The sequence below is a fragment of the Neodiprion virginianus genome, chromosome 5 (genome assembly GCF_021901495.1).
Source record: "Neodiprion virginianus isolate iyNeoVirg1 chromosome 5, iyNeoVirg1.1, whole genome shotgun sequence".
Taxonomy (NCBI): Eukaryota; Metazoa; Arthropoda; class Insecta; order Hymenoptera; family Diprionidae; genus Neodiprion; species Neodiprion virginianus.
Window position 1 is genome coordinate 2,897,139 of NC_060881.1, and position 23,232 is coordinate 2,920,370.

Sequence of the window (23,232 nt, forward strand, 5' to 3'; positions counted from 1 at the left end):
TCGACGAGTGTAAAAACATTGTTCGACAAACTCTGAAGTGAATATAAGAATGACTTGTTCGACAGAATGAAGAATTCAAAATTTCCTTCTAGTAAGTCACAAGTTGTAGCTGGCGCATCAAATAATAACAATATTCATGAATATTTTCACACAGCAGAATGCAGAAACAATTTCAAAGGTATCCTGGAACAACTTTGTTAAAGGTGCGATAGTTTTCGACAGTACAAGTGCGAAGCGCAAAATCGTATGGCAACAACAATATTACGCAATAGACGGTGGCAGAAAATTGAGCTGACTCGAGTGTTAACATTTTGTTACGGGTGTAAAATGACCGGAAAGAACTTACGTGATAGATAAACGCTTCATAATCGAAAGATAAATCGCGAAACGTAAGGATACGGTGGCTAGAAAGTTCTGATAAAAAATTATAGCGGTCTTATTCCGTCAACCACATTCCTCGTAGGTTTCTCCGTCATTCTATTAATTATCATAGAGAAATCTCCACGCAAAAGGAAGAGGTTTCCGGTTGGCAAAAATTTCTACCAATTCCATCCGTACGATTATTCTATAAAAATTATATTACAGTGTGAATAATTACAGTAAATACCTTATATTCGAAGTTGATACAGATGTGTTTTTGTTATTGTTCGTTTTTTTTATTTATATCGGTCGGCATAGTACTTACATAGAATGTATATCGGTGGTATTCAGATAGAACGCAGGTCTCGTGCCGATAGCGTCTTTTTAGACTTGTTACGCAGCGTTGAAGCAAAATTGTTACCGTTAATTTAGAATTAGCAATCGCTCATAGAGATGTTACGACTCGCATGAATCTAATTCGCGGTAATTTGAATCCGACAAAATCATGAGATTTATTGTTGTAACGTCGTTATTGCTGGGATCCGTTCTCGTCCGGTCCGTCGAACTGAAAGAATCGTATCCTAGGATCTTCACACCGCTAGGAGGGATTGAAGGTTTATATGAGGTCTCGAACGCGGGTCGCCTCTATGCCGCCTACAAAGGCATACCCTACGCTGAACCGCCGATCGGAGATTCAAGATTCCGAGTGAGTGACTGCTGCACACTAGGGTGGTTCAATATCTAACTTCCTTTTTTATTTCAAAGTGCCGCTTGAAAAATTTAAGACAAATGCTGATAAAAAATTGTGGTAAAACCTGGAAGAAGTGGGAAAATATTTATAGGTCGCTACCAATCATTGTTAATATTTTTCATTCATTTTTACGTGTGCTCCTCACCGACTTATGGATGTAAATATCAGTTTATTTTTTTCGTATCGAGGTCCGATTAACCATAGTTGATGAAAATCAGTACCGAAAACGTAAATGGGACATTGAAGTGATACGATACTCCTATTTCGGTAACAAAGACGTTGGCTGTATAGTGAAAATATCGCCGCCGCCGCCGGAGCCGCTGTCGTGTCAAGAATCCCGAAGCTACCCGACCTTAGCCGAAGTTACCTGAACTGGCCCAAATCTATCCGGAAATACTCGAACCTAACCAAACTTGACCTAACGTGACCCGAACTTAGCCGAAGTTACCCGAACTTGCCCGAATCGATCCGGAAATACCCGAACCTAACCTAACCTATCCTAATTCGACTCGAAAATGGGGGTTGGCGCGCGAAGCGCGCAGGGGGATGAATATATATATACATAAATCTGTAGGGTGTGCACATCAAGATATCAATAAAAAACATTACAATAATTGGTCAGCAGCCTCTGAATCTTTTCCTACTTCTTCCAGATTTTACGACAGTTTATTTTTTTCAGTATTTGAAATAAATCATGAAAATAAAAAGTTGACACGAGGATAAAACTTACTACATACTTTTGTACAAAATTGTAATTTACAATTCGCTGGTGGATTTCTCAGGCCCCGAAACCCATATCACCGTGAATGCGCGTCCTGAATGCGAAAGAATTCGGTTCTTCCTGCATGGGGTTCGCCCCTGCTCCGACCCCGGATCCCGAGGACAGGGTAACCGGATCGGAGGACTGCCTTTACCTCAACATTTATGCTCCGATTATGAATCGCAGCGATGGGATTACATCGTCCGCCAACTCGCTACCGATTATATTGTTCATACATGGAGGCGCGTTTCAATTCGGAACTGGAAGCCTGTACGGAGCGAAATATTTGCTCGACTACGACGTTATACTCGTTGCGATTAATTACAGACTGGGACCACTGGGTGAGTATCGATCTCGGAGAAGTTGTTTGATCGTGTAATCGACAGAGGTATGTGTGCAGGTATGTCGACGACTTTCTTTGACTTCAGCCAAATGTTTTCAGGTTTTTTGAGTACCGAGGATGAGACGATTGCAGGAAATATGGGCTTGAAAGATCAAGTAATCGCGATGAGCTGGGTGAAGAATAATATTGTATTCTTCGGTGGTGATCCAAACAGAATAACGATTATCGGTCGGAGTGCCGGGGGTGCAAGCGTGCAATATCACTACTTATCGAAGCTAAGCGTTGGCCTCTTCCAGAGTATGCGGTCATAGAAAGGTGTCCTCAAGGAATCGCTTCGATGTTTCATGCAACGATCATATTTTCAGGGGGAATGTCAATAAGCGGGACTGCACTGAACTGCTGGGCCCAGACGGAAGGTTCCTTAGAGAAGGCCAAGAAACTCGCGAACATCGTCGGATGTCCGACCAATGGGGTCCAAGATATGGTGGACTGTTTGAGAACTCGACCCGCGCGTCTTATCACTCGAGCGATTGGCGATTTCATGGTAAAAGCTCGCGCGATGAACTGAAATAATGGAATACTCACTTCGTAAGAAATGAATGATAATGTACGAATTACTCGTCACGATTCCAGCCGTGGCTGGAGAATCCCGCTGCTCCGTTCGGACCCGTTGTCGAAAAGGGTTGCAGCGACTTTGCGTTCATCGATCAGCCACCGGCCGAAATATTGGCTTCCGGCAAAGTACAGGACCTACCTTGGATTACAACGGTAGTAAGCGAGGAGGGCCTCTTCCCGGCGGGCGGTGAGACTTTTTCGGATCATTTGTGAGACTGCGACGTATCGTACGTGAAAATGACCAGATGTTATCTTTGTACGAACACCGTGCAACGAATTTGGTGACATCGCGAGACCTCGTATACCTAACTAGTGGTACAATTTGCAAGTATCAGATTGGGACGAAAAGATGTTGACGTTTTTTCAGAATTCATGGCAAACGAAACTCTACTGAGAGAATTGAATGATAACTGGGATTATCTCGCGCCGTTTCTGTTGGACTTCAACTACACGATTCCCCAGATCCATCATCGCAAAGTTGCGAGGTTGATAAAAGGTCATTACCTGGGAACAAGACAAATCGATAATTCCACTGTCAAGCAAATCGTACGCATGATGGGCGACAGGCTGTTTGTCTACGACGCCGAGGAAGCTGCGAGGTTGCAAGCAAGAGCCAATCGAAACCCTGTGAGGTTTTATTACTTCACGTACAGAGGGGCCCATAGTTTGAGCGAAGAATTCACCGGTGTCCAAGAAAACTTTGGTACGTTTTCAAACGCACCGTTAAACCATTGAACCGTGAAATCATACTGCTTGCATTTGTAAAGGAGTTAGCCACCTGGATGATCTTCCTTACGTCTTGGATGTGATTTTCGATCCAACTACAACGCCACGAGATCGTGCGATGCAGAGGGTGATGCTGAATCTCTGGGTTTCGTTCGCCAGTTCGGCGTAAGTACGGATTATCCTGAAATTATAACGAAAGACGTAATCGATATTTTTCAGCACACCAGAGTTGGGCGTCGAATGGTCCACGGTTGAGCCATTTGACGAAGAATTGCGTTACCTTCGCATCGCATCGCCGGATGAAATTCGTATGGACGGCAACGCGAACTTTGGAGATAAACATTTTTGGCTCTCTATCCCTTTTCGGGAAAATATCCCGATAACCGTGACTGGAACCCGAATACGAAGTAATTGAAGTGTGAAATTCGTATAATGAATTGAAATATAAATAGACCATTTAATGTTCACTTAAATATATTCCGAACCCTTTTCCAAGTTCCAGGAAAACTTATTTATTGATTCAGTATGCATGACTGCGTCAGTAATTTATGGTAAAAAAATAGGAATTACACTTGATGAAAGGAAGAGGATGTTTATAAAATATGCTTAAAACATTAGAATATATTTAGAGTTTTGTGGACGTAACTTATCTAGCCTAGCGACTTGGTTCCGCTAGTACCGCATGATTGCGGTCACTTTGATAGATACCGAGAACTGACTTCAAGAAGCCGGTAAAATAATTTTAAATGCAAAAAGCATAGCCGAAAATTCTTCTATTCACCTTGAACGGTGCGAGAACTGTTCTTGACAGTCCATTTTATTTTTTTATACCTTGTGAACAAGAATCTTGGCACGGAAATCCGTGAACCGAAATTTCCAAATTTAGCTTGCTATATTAGCGAATTCAATGCGCACCAAATAGCGTTTAATTTGGGGCCTTTCGATTTAAATACATATATATATATATATACATAACTAAATAACCGATGAAGCAATTTTTAACAGCTGCGATTAAAATAGTACGTTCGTTGTAAAGATGTGACGTAAAAAGATAACCACTCATAAGCATTTTCGCAAATTCCCCCAAAGATACTCGAGTTTCGCAGTAGTAAAGTCCGGCGTGATAGGGAAATGCTAGATTTCTAGTAGAAATGTGATTCGTCAAATTTGAGCCGGATGTTGCGAATAGTATAAATAGGAGAGTATAATCGCAAAGCAATGTATTCAGTGAGAAACGGTGTACTATAGCACAAAGAACACGATGAAGTTCGCCGTTGCTACGATGCTGCTACTCGGAACTGTTCTTCTCCTCACCAAAGCACATACGCGAACAAGTCCATCAGTCGTCACGCCGCTGGGACTGATCATAGGACGCTACAACTTCTCGAATGGAAACCGTTTGTACGCGGCGTACGAAGGTGTGCCTTACGCCGAGCCGCCGATAGGAAACTTGAGGTTCAAGGTGAGTGTCTCTCCGAAGCCGCAGTAATGAATAATTTTCACCATCGGCACAATACGCATGATTCCGTGATCCAAATTGCAACAATTTCCCAGGTCGCGAGACCCGTCTCACCTTGGGGAGAAGCTTTGATAGCGGATCGATTCGGTTCACTTTGCCTGCAATACAATCTTGCGAAAAAATTGATGGGTTCGGCCGGACTGAACCAATCGGAGGATTGTCTGTACCTCAACATCTACACCCCGGTTACGAAATTCGCAAACGTAAGCAAACCGCTACCCGTGATATTCTTCATTCACGGAGGCGCGTTTAGATCGGGAAGCGGAGGCATGTACGGACCCCAATATTTGCTCGACAGAGACGTCCTGCTCGTCACGATTAATCACAGACTGGGACCATTGGGTAAGTTCCGACTAGCGTCAAGTTTCTCCTATAAAGTTTGAGAATCCCAACGAGTTGTCACGTATGTTCAGGATTTCTGAGTACGGAGGACGACACGGTGCCCGGGAACCTCGGACTCAAGGATCAAGTAGTCGCGCTTAAATGGGTCCAGGATTACATAAAGTACTTCGGGGGGGATCGAAACAGCGTGACAATCGTCGGGCACAGCTCAGGGGGTGTCAGCGTGCAGTATCACTACCTGACTAACGTCACCAAAGGCTTGTTTCACAGTGAGTAATTGAAGGTGGTCATTTTCGAATTTCGATAGCTCAAGCCCCAACATCAGGTTAAAAACCTTAAGGACCACCCCACCGAAAATTCAATCCCTGCCATTCTCTTCCGAGACTGTTCAAAACCTTCAAACACTTCTTCGCTCGTAGGAGGAATCTCGATAAGCGGTACCGCTTTGAACAGCTGGGCTCAGATCGAAGGGTCTCTTGAAAAGGCCAAGAAGGTAGCTACAATATTAAAATGTAACGACACCGACGTCAAAGAAATGGTGGAATGTCTGAGGACGCGAAACGCAACAGACATCGTGCAGGCGACCAGCGCATTTCTAGTAAGTAGGTGACAGCGATCGATTCGCGATCGTTCGAACAATTTTCGGCAGGACTTTTCGCTGCAGAATAATAATGCAACGTCTATTCGATTTTAGGGATGGATGGACAACCCCTTCGTCCCTTTTGGTCCGGTGGTTGAGAAGGGAGTTGCGAAGGACGAATTTACTTTTATCGATCGTCCGCCCATCGAATCACTCAAATCCAAGAAAGTTCAGGATCTACCTTGGATCACGAGCGTCGTTAGCGAAGATGGCATCTTTCCGATCTCCCGTGAGTCACATATTCCTCATAATTATAAGATTTAAAGAAAAGTTTTCACCGTTAATAACAATTCTCGATTGTGTGTGTATTTTCAGTACTCACGGCAAACGAAACGGTTCTAAATGATCTCAATAATAATTGGGTAAAGTACGCACCTCTTGCGCTCGATTTCAATTACACCGTTCCGGCTGACCTGCGGGCCTTGGTAGCAAATTGCATAAAGAAATATTATTTCAAAGATGACGATATCCGGATTTCAACACTCCGCAGGATCATCAAAATGCGCAGTGATCGTTTGTACTTCTACCACGCCGAAGAAGCAGCGAGATTACAAGCAGAAGCCACCGAAAGTCCCGTTCTGTTTTACTACTTCTCGTATAGAGGAGAACACAGTATAACCGAGGCTCTTACCGGCAGCCAAACGAACTTTGGTAAGTTTTCATCGAGCGGTATAAAGAGCATTTTCCTTGTTACATAAAATTTCGAAATATTGCCGACGAATCAAGAGCATCGTTAACAAATTTCATTCCCTTATTCCGAAGGAGTCAGCCATCTGGATGACTTAAGATACTTACTGCACCCGTCTTTCGACGCAACAATAACGCTGGATGATCGAAACATGCAAAAGAAGCTGATCAATTTTTGGGTGTCTTTTGCAACTAACGGGTAAGTACGATGGTGCCTCACTCATTCCACTGGCTATCGAAACTGTATTAATAGAGTGTACATTATTCTTTAGCACCCCCGAAGTAGGAGTGGATTGGAAAAGAGTGAAAAAGAACACGACGACGCTCCGTTATCTTCACATCGCAGAACCTAATGATCTTCACGTAACCGAAAGCGAAGATTTTGGTAATAAGAACTTTTGGCAGTGGCTTGGTTTTCAGGAGAATCATGATTCTAAGCAACGCGTCTCTCAGGACCAGTATTGGAAGTATCTTTCACAAGGCCGAACTGGAAAAGAATATGCAGATGATCTTGAGAACAACAAAATATAAGCATTATACATCTATCGGAAATTTTTTACTAACAATACGATTTATTTATAGTTGTCATCACATTTTTTGTGAGAATTTGAAAATAGTATGTAAACGAGTATTTATAGTATGCATTTAACATGTGTAAATTATTGATGAGTGTTATTCCATGTTTACTGATGTTTTAAGTAATTTACGAATACAAATATATAGATATGAGAACCATGAAAGTTTCCTCAATATTCTAACTGATTAGTACATAACAGAATAGTCGATAGACTAATCAATTTTCATTGCATAAGTATAATTGCAAAAACAAGATTAGTGTCAATAAGTAACGTACTGCAAACTGCAATTTAGAAACTCAAAGGAATAGGCTTGTATGTATATTTATGCATTCATTTCAATCGTCGATGAAACAATAAAGTGTTTCGTACAATCCAGTGTTAAATATTTTGCCAAAATCCTCAAACGCGTGTATGAGTTCGGAAATGAATGAATATCACTTGAGAGCTATTCATTGACCTTACGGTGCTTGCAGATCTTATTGTTAGTGCGTTGCGATAGACATGATTGTCGTTATGACCCACCTCTTGTACGAGCGACCTCGTCGATTCGAAAAACATGTGATTATAGAAAGAAAATTCATTTTGTCAAACTCAAGGTAACGTTTCGGATGAGTCAATCACAATAATTTTCTGTTACACAATGTCAACTTGATTAGGAACTCGGATAAGTTATCACTAAAATTGTAGACATTATCCTGTGTCTTTTAACATTTGCAGAAATATATGTATATAAGGCGAAGAAAAAAATTCGTGGTTTAGTATGAGGTACCCTAGACAGATATCAGTATTCTTGACGTATTGTTTCATGCTGCTCGATCAATTTCGAAAAAGACAAATCTTCAGTCAATTTGGTTGCGGTAAGACATTACTTACGATATCCGTTATGAAAATAAGCTATTAAAAATAACGGAAGTACGAGAAGGAAAACAATCGAGTTTTAAATAATTCACTTATACAGTACATCGTGTGAACATTCTTTCGAACCGGATACTGAATAATAAACTCGCGATACGCAACGTTGCAAAAATTATGTAACGTACTATAAACAAGCAAGGAAAACATTTTCAGCTTTGTTCAAGTGATATTACCTGAACTGGAGTTGTGCTGCATTGGGATGTCAACGGTGACTATGAGTCACGTAAATGTACAACTTAACAACGTCCGTGAAAATCGTCCGTTTTTCCTTTAATTTTTCGTTATCTGTCAGAATTAATATCAGATTCTCACACTTGATTACAGTTCTGTTAGTGTGTGAAAGTGCAGCATTCTACAATGAAACTTTCTACTCTTACAAGCTTCTTCATGGGATGTGGTCTCTGTCTTCCTACAAAATCGGATCAATCGTCACCGAGGGTAGAGACACCCCTGGGAATCATCGAAGGTTTTTACAACACCTCGAGTACCGGTAAAATATACGAAGCTTACCAAGGTATACCCTACGCCACACCGCCGATCGGAGAATTGAGATTCGAACTTCCAATACCGATTTCTCCGTGGTCCGGAGTTCTTACGGCCAAGAAATTTGGCTCGTCGTGTATCCAATACGGCGCTGTGGCATCCGTGCAGAGCACTGGTAGCGGTGTAAACGATTCCGAGGATTGCCTTTACTTGAACATTTACACACCAGCTATGTCGAGGCGGCAGAATGAAAGATTCAGAAGACCGAGAAATTCTCTACCCGTTATATTCTACATTCACGGTGGTGCTTTCAGAGCTGGAAGCGGGATGTATTACGGGCCAAAGTACTTGCTCAACGAGGACGTGATTCTCGTCACTTTGAATTACAGACTTGGACCACTCGGTGGGTTCATCAATTTTATTAGAAATTTAGTTCATCGGTACGTGGTACTTAGGACGATGAAATTGCAGGTTTTCTTAGCACGGAGGACGACACGGTGCCAGGAAATATGGGACTCAAGGATCAAGTAATCGCGTTGCGCTGGATCCAAAACAACATCGAATCTTTCGGTGGTGATCCAAAGCAGGTTACGATCGTTGGTCAGAGCGCCGGTGGCGCAGCCGTGCAATATCACTTCCTGACCAACATCACAAAGGGTCTGTTTCGAGGTGAGTTATCACAAATATACCTTGCAAGATAAGACGCACTCGATTCTTTTACACGCGAAAATTCCCTCAGGCGGAATGTCGATAAGTGGAACCGCGTTGAACTGTTGGACCCAAGCAGAAGCTGCTCTGTTTAAAGCGAAAAAGCTTTCCGCAATTCTCGGATGTCCGTGCGACGATGTCAAAAGCATGATTGAGTGCTTGAAAACACGAGACGCTCATCAGATCACGCAGGCAGCTGGAATGTTCTCGGTAAGTGGGACCAGTGAGGTTTGATCCTGAGAAATTTATCGAAATATAACACGAGTCGGCGAATTTTATCATCAGAAGCGATAAGCGTTGCTTAGATTGTTATTGTAGGAATTGCGTTAAATGACGAAATATGCAATTTTAGCCCTGGTTGTACAATCCGATATCCCCGTTCGGGCCGGTAGTTGAGAAGGGAGGTGGCCAGTTCACGATGATTGATCGGCCACCAATTGATTCGATAATTTCTGGCAGAGTTCAGGATCTACCCTGGATGACGAGCATCGTGAGTGAGGACGGGCTTTTCCCGGCTGCCGGTATGATTTCAAATTTCTTCCCCGTCTGTGTAGCGTATTCAAAAATTACAACTAGAAGTGGTGATCGGAAAACTAGGGTTTCTGATCGAGATGAAAGTATCGAGAAATCGCGTCTTGATGTATATAACTGTAATTTAAAGGTTGTTTTTATGTAGAGACTTCAGGTACCTACTATTCGTTTAATTGAAAGACTTCATGTGAATAAGATTTTTACTTACTTGAGAAAGGGAGCTAAAAGATACATATTCAAAGTACTTACTTTTTAATAATAAGACAAGTTAACAGTTTTATGAAAAAATCTTCAAAGTTTGATGTAGTTAGTTTCGTTAGAAAAATGTGTAAGTAATTAAAATTGCAGTTTATCACAAGACTGAATGAATAATAAATGGCGATGATTAATGATGAGTTTAATTTTACCTTGCATTTTGTGAACAATGTTATGATTTTTTTTTTTTATGTGACTCAGAAGTTTCTGGAAAATCCGAGAATTCTCGAGTCCCTTAAGTGTTAGTAACTGCATTTAACTCTAATGAAAAATTTATCCCCTCGGTAGAATTTGTAGCAAATACGACACGTCTGGCGGACTTGAACCAAAATTGGACGGACATAGGACCCGAATTGCTCGACTACTTGTTTACGATACCGGAAACCGAGCAGCCGAAGGTATCTGGTAGGGTAAGGTATCACTACTTGGAAAATCGTCCTATCGACAACTCGACGGTAAAGCAAATGATCCGGATGGTGACCGATCGGTTGTTCGGCTACAGTGCCGAGAAGGCGGCGAGACTTCAGGCGCGAGTAATGCAAAACCCGGTACTCTTTTACTATTTCTCATACAGAGGGGCCCACAGCTTTAGCGAATACTTGAGCGGCAGTAAACAAAACTTTGGTAAATTTGTTTGAAAGCCCATGTCATTTAATCCCGTAAAATTCTACAAACGCATGTACAAACTCGGTTTCCAATTTTAGGCGTAAGTCACATCGACGACATTGCTTACGTATTGGATTCGTATTTCGATCCAACTACGACACAACGCGATCGGGAAATGCAGAAGAGGATGATTGGTATCTGGATATCGTTTGCAACAGGCGGGTAAGTGGATTTCCGAGATTATTTTTATTAGTTCATATCCCGAAGATAATTATTATTAATTTATAAAATATAACATTATAATTGACTATTTTCAGATCACGTTCCGTTAGGGTATGAATACACGGTCCAGGATTATTGACCTCGCGGATTATGACAGGCACGAAGATGGAAACGAGCTACATCAGCGCCTACTGATAGGCAATCGATTGTTTCAATTGCTCTTCTTACAATTAGATGGTGAATTGTAACTGAAGTCGCCTATATGCAGGCGCCGGAACGGCTTGTTTCCACCTTTAGCCACGCGTGAGACTTGGGAATCGATCAAACTGAAATTAGGCTGGCTATATTGTTCAATTTACGTAGGGCTTTTCGTTCAATCGAGAGTTAATTAATAGCGATATAATAAATCGGAAGGAACAGAGGCTTAGAGAAAGTTAAATCTGTGCGTACGCTTTGTATTAAAATGTGAACATATTACGCGTAACGCGGTTATAGAGTAGAGAATTTTCATAGCATGTCTGATGTCGGTAAAAATCGGTGTATATGAATCAAAAACAATCGTTTGATGGAAGCTAATGAAAATTGCCAAATAGTCGTTCGTTCATTTTTTTTTCACCATCTTATTGCACTAATATGCCAACTTTTCTAGAATTCAGAAAGTCTATTTCGACATGACAGATTTCTATAATCCCGAATCAAACGAATGGCCGCATATCATTGTAAATGATAAAAGGAACTTAGATATTTATACCGATTACTTTGCTTTTTTATTATTTAGTAATAGTTATCGTTATCTTTATCATTTTCTACATTGCAATAATCACGCTGCAATAATGTCGCGGTTGCGCGTCTGTATAATTATGTGTGTTTTTTGTTCAATCTAATTAGTAAGATGCTGAAGACTGGTATCGTGTGGCCCAGGACGAGCCGATCAACATTCAAGGACTTTCGGTATTTGCATATCGCGGGACCGAGACTGAGAGAAATAAATACAAATAGGAACTGGAATTTTGGTGATAAGAAATTTTGGAACAGTCTCGGATTTCGAGAAAACATCGTAGATCCATGCTACGACGATGAAGAGACACTTTTCGAATATATGTAACTCTGAACTGCTACACTGAATGGTTGGTTAAGTGTACAGTACGCATCGTCGACTGATAATCCAACCTGGTCCAGAAATAAAACTGGTATAATAAATATTATGACTTTGAAGACTGAAAAAATTATTTCAATCGCTAAACCCGGAAAAAGCGTTTAAATTATGATAAGTCGTGATGTTCGTGACGGAAAAAACGATCAAAGCGAATTACACTTTTTACCGTATAATGGAACTGTGGACTGATTGTGAGGTTTGTTATGAATTTTGACTTATTGATTATAAGTCAAATGTAAAAGAAAGGGAAATAAATAGACAATTACGAGAAATAGTTGTTGACGATCAAGGAGAAAATTATGCATTCATTTGGGTCATTTTGGTTTAAAAAGTCAATTATAATTTAATAGTACAGAATACCCAATTTATAGGCCCTGCACGTCGCAACCCAACAAACTTGGTTTGATAGTTTAAAAAATATAAGTGGACGGCACAGGTGCAAAAGTTGAAAGATATAAGAGACAATAGTCGAGTAAGAATGAAACAAAGTAGTAACAATAACATAAAAACGGACGGTAAAAGCGTATATAGATAAAATCGAGCGAAACAATTATTCGAAGAATTTGAAGGGAGAGTGTTTGATGTGTCGTATTTATAATTTTAGAATGGTGTGACTTTCTTTATCGTTTCAGTTCGTCGTTATTTATTGAATTTGTTACCTGATCAGGATTTCAGTTAATTTCACACACTTTACGATTTCCTGACACCTCCGTACACAACTCTCTCCTTCTAAAGTCGTAGGCCTACTAATTTGCCGATCTGCTGATCCGCTGATCCGTCCGAACTCCGGTTCTTACTTTCGTCTATCAAAATATACACATCGTCACAGGTTGTTACCTGAGATTATTGGCACGGCGTTCCAGAAAATCGTGCATTTACTGAAATAAAGAATAGATTCATAGCTCCAACGATAACTTCACCCTGACAACCGCAAAACACGTTGGTCGATATTCTAAACATAGTGACGGCTCTCCTGTACTTCATTCGGTTATTTATTGTAATCTAGATACGGCATTTACGTGACGACTGTAAGAAACTTCAACGAGGCGAAACAGACCCTGACTTCACTCCGCCGAAACCATTGAATACACGTCAGCGTAATATGCGCTTTTATGAAATACGGCGAATTCATTTCTAGGTACATTATTCCCAAACCCACAGCAACATTTCGAAAAAGCATGCCTATACTGGTTCAAGATAATAAATGTTGAAAATCGCATGTCGCGCAAATTGCGACTGCACGATGTCAAGAAAATCATGATTTTTAGGTAATGGCTTAGAACAGGGATAAAACGGTGCTCCAATCCACCTGCGTTCGCATTTGTGTTACGTTTTCTCTGTTGACACATCGAGACTTCCACCGTGGAATGAAGTTTCTAATTCTCGCAACGGTCTTGGCAGAATGCGGTCTCTGCTTCTCTGAAGAAGGCGATCAGCAATCGTCGCCAAGGGTCATCGCGCCTCTGGGCGCAGTCGAAGGCTACTACAACACCTCGAACGGGGGTCGACGTTACGAGGCTTACGAAGGCATACCCTACGCCCAGCCGCCAATCGGAAATCTGAGATTCGAGGTGAGGAGCACTTGAGACGCCAAGACGATGGTTGAGTCAGTGGTAAGTGCCAATCTCCCCTTGGAGCGGCGTACTAATAGCCAAGGATTACGGTCCGCGATGCATGCAATGTGGTCCGATACCTTCGCACGATTGTAGCGAATTCGTCGCTGGTTCCGAAGACTGCCTCTACCTCAACGTTTACACCACCCTCAGGGGAGACAACGAATCAGCGACATCTTTGCTTTCCGTGATTTTCTTCCTTCACGGAGGCGCATTTAGATCCAGCAGTGGAATGGATTACAGACCCACGTACTTGATGGACAGCAATATTACCGTGGTCACCATTAACTACAGACTGGGAACACTGGGTAAAGCTGTATCCATGAGAAGATGATTTACCAATTTTTCCGCCTCTGTCTCCAACAACTTTTTTCCTACGTCAAATTCGCGAGTAAAAAATTTACAAATGTTCAGGTTTCCTGAGCACGGAGGACGAAATCGTGCCTGGGAACATGGGGCTCAAGGACCAAGTGGTCGCGATGCACTGGGTAAAGGACAATATTCGGTACTTTGGCGGAGACCCGTCACAGATTACGATCGTAGGGCAAAGCGTCGGAGGTGTCAGCGTGCAATATCACTACCTGACGAACATCACATCGGACTTATTCCAAAGTGGGTATAGCCAAGTGGTCCCAAAGTGTATCGTCATGTCATACCGTGCACACGACGAGTTCATTCGTGAGCATTTCTTGTTATTCGTAGGATGAATGTCGATAAGCGGAACCCCGCTGAATACTTGGGGCCAGACCAAAAATCCTCTACAGAAGGCCCAGAAACTTGGTGCCATTTTCAGGTGTCCGACCAATGACACCCGTAGTTTGGTCAACTGTTTGAAAGTGCAATCCGCGGAGGAAATCACGCAGACCATCAAAAAGTTTGTTGTGAGTGACAAAAAATGTTTCATCTAATGATCTGTTATGGGTACAATATATGCTTAACATACGTGAAGCGGCAAATACGTACAACGAGTGTCAAACTGTTGGACCAAAATATTATTCAGCGAAACTCATTGTTTTGTTAGCTGTCTTTGACCAGCCCCCAGATTCCGTTTGGGGCAGCGGTTGAGGTAGGATCAAGCAGTCGCTTCAAGTTCATCGATCGGCCCCCCGTCGACTCACTGGCCGCCGGTCTTATACAAAATAAACCATGGATCGCAAGTATCACGAACGAGGATGGTCTCCTGCCAACGGCTCGTGAGAATTCATTAAGCATTTGTTGAGAACATGAGTTTACCTTTAAAAGAAACCGAAATGTTTTTAGTGATAAAATTAATCGTATTTCCATTATTTTCCGATTGTTTAGAATTCATTAACAATGGAATTCAGCTTGCTGACTTGGACAGAAACTGGGCAATGATCTCACCTGTCTTGATGCAGTACTATGAGACCATTCCAAAAACACAGATATCCAAAGTCACTAAGTTGATAAGAGAACATTACTTTAGTTCGAAACGGATCGATAAAACAACTGCTGCGAATCTGACTCAAATGGCAACTGATCGGCTATATGCCTACAGGACTGAGGAAAGTGCCAGGTTGCAGGCACGAGCCGTTCGGAGCCCCGTTTGGGTTTATTGCTTTTCGTACAGAGGAGCTCACAGTGTCAGCGAACTCTATACCGACAATAACAAGAACTACGATAATATTTGTAATCGTTGAAATTGAATGTTATTTTTACGGAAAACAAAATTTCTTACGTTGTTCAGGAGCCTCGCACCTTGACGACATCGCGTACGTTCTGAAATCGTGGTTCGATCCAACGACGACCGAGCGAGACCGGAAGATGCGAAAGAAGCTAATTGATCTCTGGGTATCATTTGCCGGTGATAGGTGAATGTATCTTCATCATAGACACGAATTTCATCGCGAGTCCCACCATCTCAAACCCTTTGATTTACCAAGTTAATTTTTACAGTAAGCCCGACGTGGGTGTCGAATGGTCCAAGCTGAATCCATGCAAGACGAAGTTCTCTTACCTTCAAATCGCTGGACCCAGTGACATTAATATGAACAGTAGTGCGAACTTCGGGGACAAAAGATTTTGGGAATCAATTAATTTTCAAGAAAATATGATATCACTGGATGATTTGATGGAAGTGGTGAAATGAGAAATCGAGAATTTCAGCTCTTGTATACTTACCAATTATGCAATTTCTTTATTATCAATAAAGATTTGATGCCTCTATACGCAAACCGAAAGTAATGGGAAAAGTAGATGATCACTCCCTGAAATATTGATTTAGACAGTATGACAATTAATTATAAATTGCATATCATAACGATAAATTCTCACTGTAGTAATTTGGAGTGTCTTTCAACAACTGTAGTCGTGAATAGATAAAACTCCTACATATGTATGCATGCCGTAGTGAAAAAAAATATATGAATAATAAGTCCCTGTTAACAGCATCAAAATTTGTAATTAGGTATTCTAAAGAGAATATTGGAAAAACTGCTCTGTGGACAGGTAGTCTTCTGTTTATTCATTTGGTACGTATTCATTGCTAGGTGATTCTGGAGAGGAATATTTTTCAAATATCAAAGTCTTCTTACAAGTTATATCCGCGTTTGAAACTGCAACTGCAAGCGAATTTCAAGAGTTCCGAGCGCCCGGAATTACTGAAACAGCGCAAACACAAGGAAACAGAAAGTTTAATAGATTTCTGAAAATATATCACAATAGCTGAGGGAAATGTGTTTCAACATGTTTCGAATACAAGCTATCGAAAAATTATTCTTTAATAATGCATCGCCGCATATTCTTGTAATATTTCAAGATGTATCGTTTTTCATTTTTATTATTACGTAATTAAATTGCTGATGCATTATTTCAAGGTGTATATTTGCCAATACAGCATATAATTAAGACCTGAATGATCTGAAAAAACATTTTCAAGTTCATTTGAGTGATATTTCTCGGGTCGACGAGTGTAAAAACATTGTTCGACAAACTCTGAGGTGAATATAAGAATGACTTGTTCGACAGAATGAAGAATTCAAATTTCCTTCTAGTAAGTCACAAGTTGTAGCTGGCGCATCAAATAATAACAATATTCATGAATATTTTCACACAGCAGAATGCAGAAACAATTTCAAAGGTATCCTGGAACAACTTTGTTAAAGGTGCGATAGTTTTCGACAGTACAAGTGCGAAGCGCAAAATCGGATGGCAACAACAATATTACGCAATAGACGGTGGCAGAAAATTGAGCCGACTCGACTGTTTACATTTTGTTACGGGTGTAAAATGACCGCAAAGAACTTACGTGATAGATAAACGCTTCATAATCGAAAGATAAATCGCGAAACGTAAGGATACGGTGGCTACAAAGTTCTGATAAAAAATTATAGCGGTCTTATTCCGTCAACCACATTCCTCGTAGGTTTTTCCGTCATTCTATTAATTACCATAGAGAAATCTCCACGCAAAAGGAAGAGGTTTCCGGTTGGCAAAAATTTCTACCAATTCCATCCGTACGATTATTCTATAAAAATCATATTACCGTGTGAATAATTACAGTAAATACCTTATACTCGAAGTTGATACAGATGTGTTTTTGTTATTTTTCGTTTTTTTTATTTATATCGGTCGGCATAGTACTTACATAGAATGTATATCGGTGGTATTCAGATAGAACGCAGAAAGTCTCGTGCCGATAGCGTCTTTTTAGGCTTGTTACGCAGCGTTGAAGCAAAATTGTTACCGTTAATTTAGAATTAGCAATCGCTCATAGAGATGTTACGACTCGCATGAATCTAATTCGCGGTAATTTGAATCCGACAAAATCATGAGATTTATTGTTGTAACGTCGTTATTGCTGGGATCCGTTCTCGTCCGGTCCGTCGAACTGAAAGAATCGTATCCTAGGATCTTCACACCGCTAGGAGGGATTGAAGGTTTATATGAGGTCTCGAACGCGGGTCGCCTCTATGCCGCCTACAAAGGCATACCCTACGCTGAACCGCCGATCGGAGATTCAAGATTCCGAGTGAGTGACTGCTGCACACTAGGGTGGTTCAATATCTAACTTCCTTTTTTATTTCAAAGTGGCGCTTTAAAAATTTAAGACAAATGCTGATAAAAAATTGTGGTAAAACCTGGAAGAAGTGGGAAAATATTTATAGGTCGCTACCAATCATTATTAATATTTTTCATTCATTTTTACGTGTGCTCCTTACCGACTTATGAATGTAAATATCAGTTTATTTTTTTCGTATCGAGGTCCGATTAACCATAGTTGATGAAAATCAGTACCGAAAACGTAAATGGGACATTGAAGTGATACGATACTCCTATTTCGGTAACAAAGACGTTGGCTGTATAGTGAAAATATCGCCGCCGCCGCCGGAGCCGCTGTCGTGTCAAGAATCCCGAAGCTACCCGACCTTAGCCGAAGTTACCTGAACTGGCCCAAATCTATCCGGAAATACTCGAACCTAACCAAACTTGACCTAACGTGACCCGAACTTAGCCGAAGTTACCCGAACTTGCCCGAATCGATCCGGAAATACCCGAACCTAACCTAACCTATCCTAATTCGACTCGAAAATGGGGGTTGGCGCGCGAAGCGCGCAGGGGGATGAATATATATATACATAAATCTGTAGGGTGTGCACATCAAGATATCAATAAAAAACATTACAATAATTGGTCAGCAGCCTCTGAATCTTTTCCTACTTCTTCCAGATTTTACGACAGTTTATTTTTTTCAGTATTTGAAATAAATCATGAAAATAAAAAGTTGACACGAGGATAAAACTTACTACATACTTTTGTACAAAATTGTAATTTACAATTCGCTGGTGGATTTCTCAGGCCCCGAAACCCATATCACCGTGAATGCGCGTCCTGAATGCGAAAGAATTCGGTTCTTCCTGCATGGGGTTCGCCCCTGCTCCGACCCCGGATCCCGAGGACAGGGTAACCGGATCGGAGGACTGCCTTTACCTCAACATTTATGCTCCGATTATGAATCGCAGCGATGGGATTACATCGTCCGCCAACTCGCTACCGATTATATTGTTCATACATGGAGGCGCGTTTCAATTCGGAACTGGAAGCCTGTACGGAGCGAAATATTTGCTCGACTACGACGTTATACTCGTTGCGATTAATTACAGACTGGGACCACTGGGTGAGTATCGATCTCGGAGAAGTTGTTTGATCGTGTAATCGACAGAGGTATGTGTGCAGGTATGTCGACGACTTTCTTTGACTTCAGCCAAATGTTTTCAGGTTTTCTGAGTACCGAGGATGAGACGATTGCAGGAAATATGGGCTTGAAAGATCAAGTAATCGCGATGAGCTGGGTGAAGAATAATATTGTATTCTTCGGTGGTGATCCAAACAGAATAACGATTATCGGTCGGAGTGCCGGGGGTGCAAGCGTGCAATATCACTACTTATCGAAGCTAAGCGTTGGCCTCTTCCAGAGTATGCGGTCATAAAAAGTGTCCTCAAGGAATCGCTTCGATCGCCGGATGAAATTCGTATGGACGACAACGCGAACTTTGGAGATAAACATTTATGGCTCTCCATCCCTTTTCGGGAAAATATCCCGATAACCGTGACTGGAACCCGAATACGAAGCAATTGAAGTGTAAAATTTGTACAATGAATTGAAATATAAATAGACCATTTAATGTTCACTTAAATATATTCCGAACCCTTTTCCAAGTTCCAGGAAAACTTATTTATTGATTCAGTATGCATGCCTGCGTCAGTAATTTATCGTAAAAAAATAGGAATGACACTTGATGAAAGGAAGAGGATGTTTATAAAATATGCTTAAAACATTAGAATATATTTAGAATTTTGTGGACGTAACTTATCTAGCCGAGCGACTTGGTTCCGCTAGTACCGCATGATTGCGGTCACTTTGATAGATACCGAGAACTGACTTCAAGGAGCCGGTGAAATAATTTTAAATGCAAAAAGCATAGCCGAAAATTCTTATATTCACCTTGAACGGTGCGAGAACTGTTCTTGACGGTCCATTTTATTTTTTATACCTTGTGGACTAGAATCTTGGCACGGAAATCCGTGAACCGAAATTTCAAAATTCAGCTTGCTATATTAGCGAATTCAATGCGCACCAAATAGCGTTTAATTTGGGACCTTTCGATTTAAATATACATGTGTGTGTGTGTGTGTGTGTGTGTGTGTGTGTGTGTGTGTGTGTGTGTGTGTGTGTGTGTGTGTGTGTGTGTGTGTGTGTGTGTGTGTGTGTGTGTGTGTGTGTGTGTGTGTGTGTGTGTGTGTGTGTGTGTGTGTGTGTGTGTGTGTGTGTGTGTGTGTGTGTGTGTGCGATTAAAATAGTACGTTCGTTGTAAAGATGTGACGTAAAAAGATAACCACTCGTACGCATTCTCGAAACTTCCACCAAAAATACTCGACTTTCGCAATAGTAAAATCCGGCGTGATAAGGAAATGCTTAATTTTTACGAAAAATGTGATTCGTCAAATTTGAGCCGGACGCTGCGAATCGTATATATAGCACAGTATAATCGCAAAGCGATGTATTCAGTGAGAAACGGTGTACTATAGCACAAAGAACACGATGAAGTTCGCCGTTGCTACGACGCTGCTACTCGGATCTGTTCTCCTCCTCACCAAAGCACATACGCGAACAAGTCCAAGAGTCGTCACGCCGCTGGGACTGATCATAGGACGCTACGACTTCTTGAATGGAAACCGTTTGTACGCGGCGTACGAAGGTGTGCCTTACGCCGAGTCGCCGATAGGAAACTTGAGGTCCAAGGTGAGTGTCTCTCCGAAGCCACAGTAATAAATAATTTTCACCATCGGCACAATACGCATGATTCCATGATCCAAATTGCAACGATTTTCCAGGTCGCGAGACCCGTCTCGCCTTGGGGAGACGCTTCGATAGCGAATCGATTCGGTTCAATTTGCCTGCAATACAATCATGCGAAAAATTTGATGGGTTGGTCCGGAATGAACCAATTGAAGGATTGTCTGTACCTCAACATCTACACCCCGGTTACGAAATTCGCAAACGTAAGAAAACTGCTACCCGTGATATTCTTCAATCCCGGAGGCGCGTTTACATCGGTAAGCGAAGGCATGTACGGAACCCAATATTTGCTCGACGGAGACGTCGTGCTCGTCACGTTTAATCACAGACTGGGTCCATCGGGTAAGTTCCGACTAGCGTCAAGTTTCTCCTATAAAGTTTGAGAATCCCAACGAGTTGTCACGTATGTTCAGGATTTCTAAGTACGGAGGACGACACGGTGCCCGGAAACCTCGGACTCAAGGATCAAGTAGTCGCGCTTAAATGGGTCCAGGATTACATAAAGTACTTCGGGGGGGATCCAAACAGCGTGACAATCGTCGGGCACAGCTCAGGGGGTGTCAGCGCGCAGTATCACTACCTGACGAACGTCACCGAAGGTTTGTTTCACAGTGAGTAATTTAAGGTGGTCACTTTCGAATTTCGATAGCTCAAGCCCCAACATCAGGTTAAAAACCTTACGGACCACCCCAATGATTATATAACTGACCCTACGTGTTGACGTTGCGAAAATTTAATCCCTGCCATTCTCTTCCGAGACTGTTCAAAACCTTCAAACACTTCTTCGCTCGTAGGTGGAATCTCGATGAGCGGTACCGCTTTGGACAGCACGGCTCAGACCAAAAGGTCTCTTGAAAAGGACTTCTTCAATGGATGGATATCGGATCCAAGGTCACCGAGGGTAGAGACACCCCTGGGAATCATCGAAGGTTTTTACAACATCTCGAGTAACGGTAAAATATACGAAGCTTACCAAGGTATACCCTACGCCACACCACCGATCGGAGAATTGAGATTCGAACTTCCAATACCGATTTCTCCGTGGTCCGGAGTTCTTATGGCCAAGAAATTTAGCCCGACGTGTATCCAATACGGCGCTGTGGCAGCCGTGCAGAACACTGGTAGCGGTGTAAGCGATTCCGAGGATTGCCTTTACTTGAACATTTATACACCAGCGATGATGAGGTGGCAGTATGAAAGATTCGGAATACCGAGGAATTCTCTACCCGTTATATTCTACATTCACGGTGGTGCTTTCAGAGCTGGAAGCGGGATGTATTACGGGCCCAAGTATTTGCTCAACGAGGACGTGATTCTCGTCACTTTGAATTACAGACTTGGACCACTCGGTGGGTTCATCAATTTTATTGGAAATTTAGTTCATCGGTATGCGGTACTTAGGACGATGAAATTGCAGGTTTTCTTAGCACGGAGGACGACACGGTGCCAGGAAATATGGGACTCAAGGATCAAGTAATCGCGTTGCGCTGGATCCAAAACAACATCGAATCTTTCGGTGGTGATCCAAAGCAGGTTACGATCGTTGGTCAGAGCGCCGGTGGCGCAGCCGTGCAATATCACTTCCTGACCAACATCACAAAGGGTCTGTTTCGAGGTGAGTTATCACAAATATACCTTGCAAGATAAGACGCACTCGATTCTTTTACACGCGAAAATTCCCTCAGGCGGAATGTCGATAAGTGGAACCGCGTTGAACTGTTGGACCCAAGCAAAAGCTGCTCTGTTTAAAGCGAAAAAGCTTTCCGCAACTCTCGGATGTCCGTGCGACGATGTCAAAAGCATGATTGCGTGCTTGAAAACACGAGACGCTCATAAGATCACGCGGGCAGCTGGAATGTTCTCGGTAGGTGGGACAAGTGAGGTTTGATCCTGAGAAATTTATCGAAATATAACACGAGTCGGCGAATTTTATCATCTGAAGCGATAAGCGTTGCTCAGATTGTTATTGTAGGAATTGCGTTAAATGACGAAATATGCAATTTTAGCCCTGGTTGTACAATCCGATATCCCCGTTCGGACCGGTAGTTGAGAAGGGAGGTGGCCAGTTCACGATGATTGATCGGCCACCAATTGATTCGATAATTTCTGGTAGAGTTCAGGATCTACCCTGGATGACGAGCACCGTGAGTGGGGACGGGCTTTTCCCGGCTGCCGGTATGAATTTCAAATTTCTTCCCCATCTGTGTAGCGTATTCAAAAATTATAACTAGAAGTGGTGATCGGAAAACTAGGGTTTCTGATCGAGATGAATGTATCGAGAAATCGCGTCTTGATGTATATAACTGTAATTTAAAGGTTGTTTTTATGTAGAGACTTCAGGTACCTACTATTCGTTTAATTAAAAGACTGCATGTGAATAATATTTTTACTTACTTGAGAAAGGGAGCTAAAAGATACATATTCAAAGTACTTACTTTTTAATAATAAGACAAGTTAACAGTTTTATGAAAAAATCTTCAAAGTTTGATGTAGTTGGTTTCGTTAGAAAAATGTGTAAGTAATTAAAATTGCAGTTTATCACAAGACTGAATGAATAATAAATGTCGATGATTAATGATGAGTTTAATTTTACCTTGCATTTTGT

The 23,232-nt window shown here is 41.7% G+C and overlaps 3 protein-coding genes and 1 pseudogene across 4 annotated transcripts in view; 3 read left to right on the top strand and 1 right to left on the bottom strand.

The window, feature by feature from the left end:
• Nucleotides 1–23,232, bottom strand: part of LOC124304613 (luciferin 4-monooxygenase-like) — a 49,498-nt gene that overhangs the window by 8,483 nt on the left and 17,783 nt on the right. The gene's annotated exons all lie outside the window — the stretch shown is intronic.
• LOC124304610 (venom carboxylesterase-6-like) lies at nt 724–4,022 on the top strand (annotated as a pseudogene).
• On the top strand, nt 4,888–7,610 carry LOC124304615 (venom carboxylesterase-6-like). Its single transcript, XM_046763084.1, has 8 exons — nt 4,888–5,017; nt 5,110–5,416; nt 5,488–5,685; nt 5,836–6,014; nt 6,111–6,285; nt 6,372–6,707; nt 6,819–6,942; nt 7,016–7,610. Exons 2-8 carry the CDS (start codon nt 5,200–5,202, stop codon nt 7,272–7,274), a joined length of 1,488 nt encoding a protein of 495 aa, XP_046619040.1. The 5' UTR covers nt 4,888–5,017; nt 5,110–5,199; the 3' UTR covers nt 7,275–7,610.
• On the top strand, nt 8,075–12,256 carry LOC124304608 (venom carboxylesterase-6-like). 2 transcript variants are annotated; one of them, XM_046763073.1, is made up of 8 exons: nt 8,075–8,178; nt 8,561–9,122; nt 9,191–9,388; nt 9,459–9,637; nt 9,780–9,948; nt 10,502–10,837; nt 10,918–11,041; nt 11,930–12,256. In XM_046763073.1, exons 2-8 carry the CDS (start codon nt 8,594–8,596, stop codon nt 12,144–12,146), a joined length of 1,752 nt encoding a protein of 583 aa, XP_046619029.1. In that variant the 5' UTR covers nt 8,075–8,178; nt 8,561–8,593; the 3' UTR covers nt 12,147–12,256. The 2 variants fall into 2 exon arrangements, with proteins under 2 accessions (XP_046619029.1, XP_046619031.1); XM_046763075.1 differs by lacking the exon at nt 8,075–8,178 and adding an exon at nt 8,216–8,480.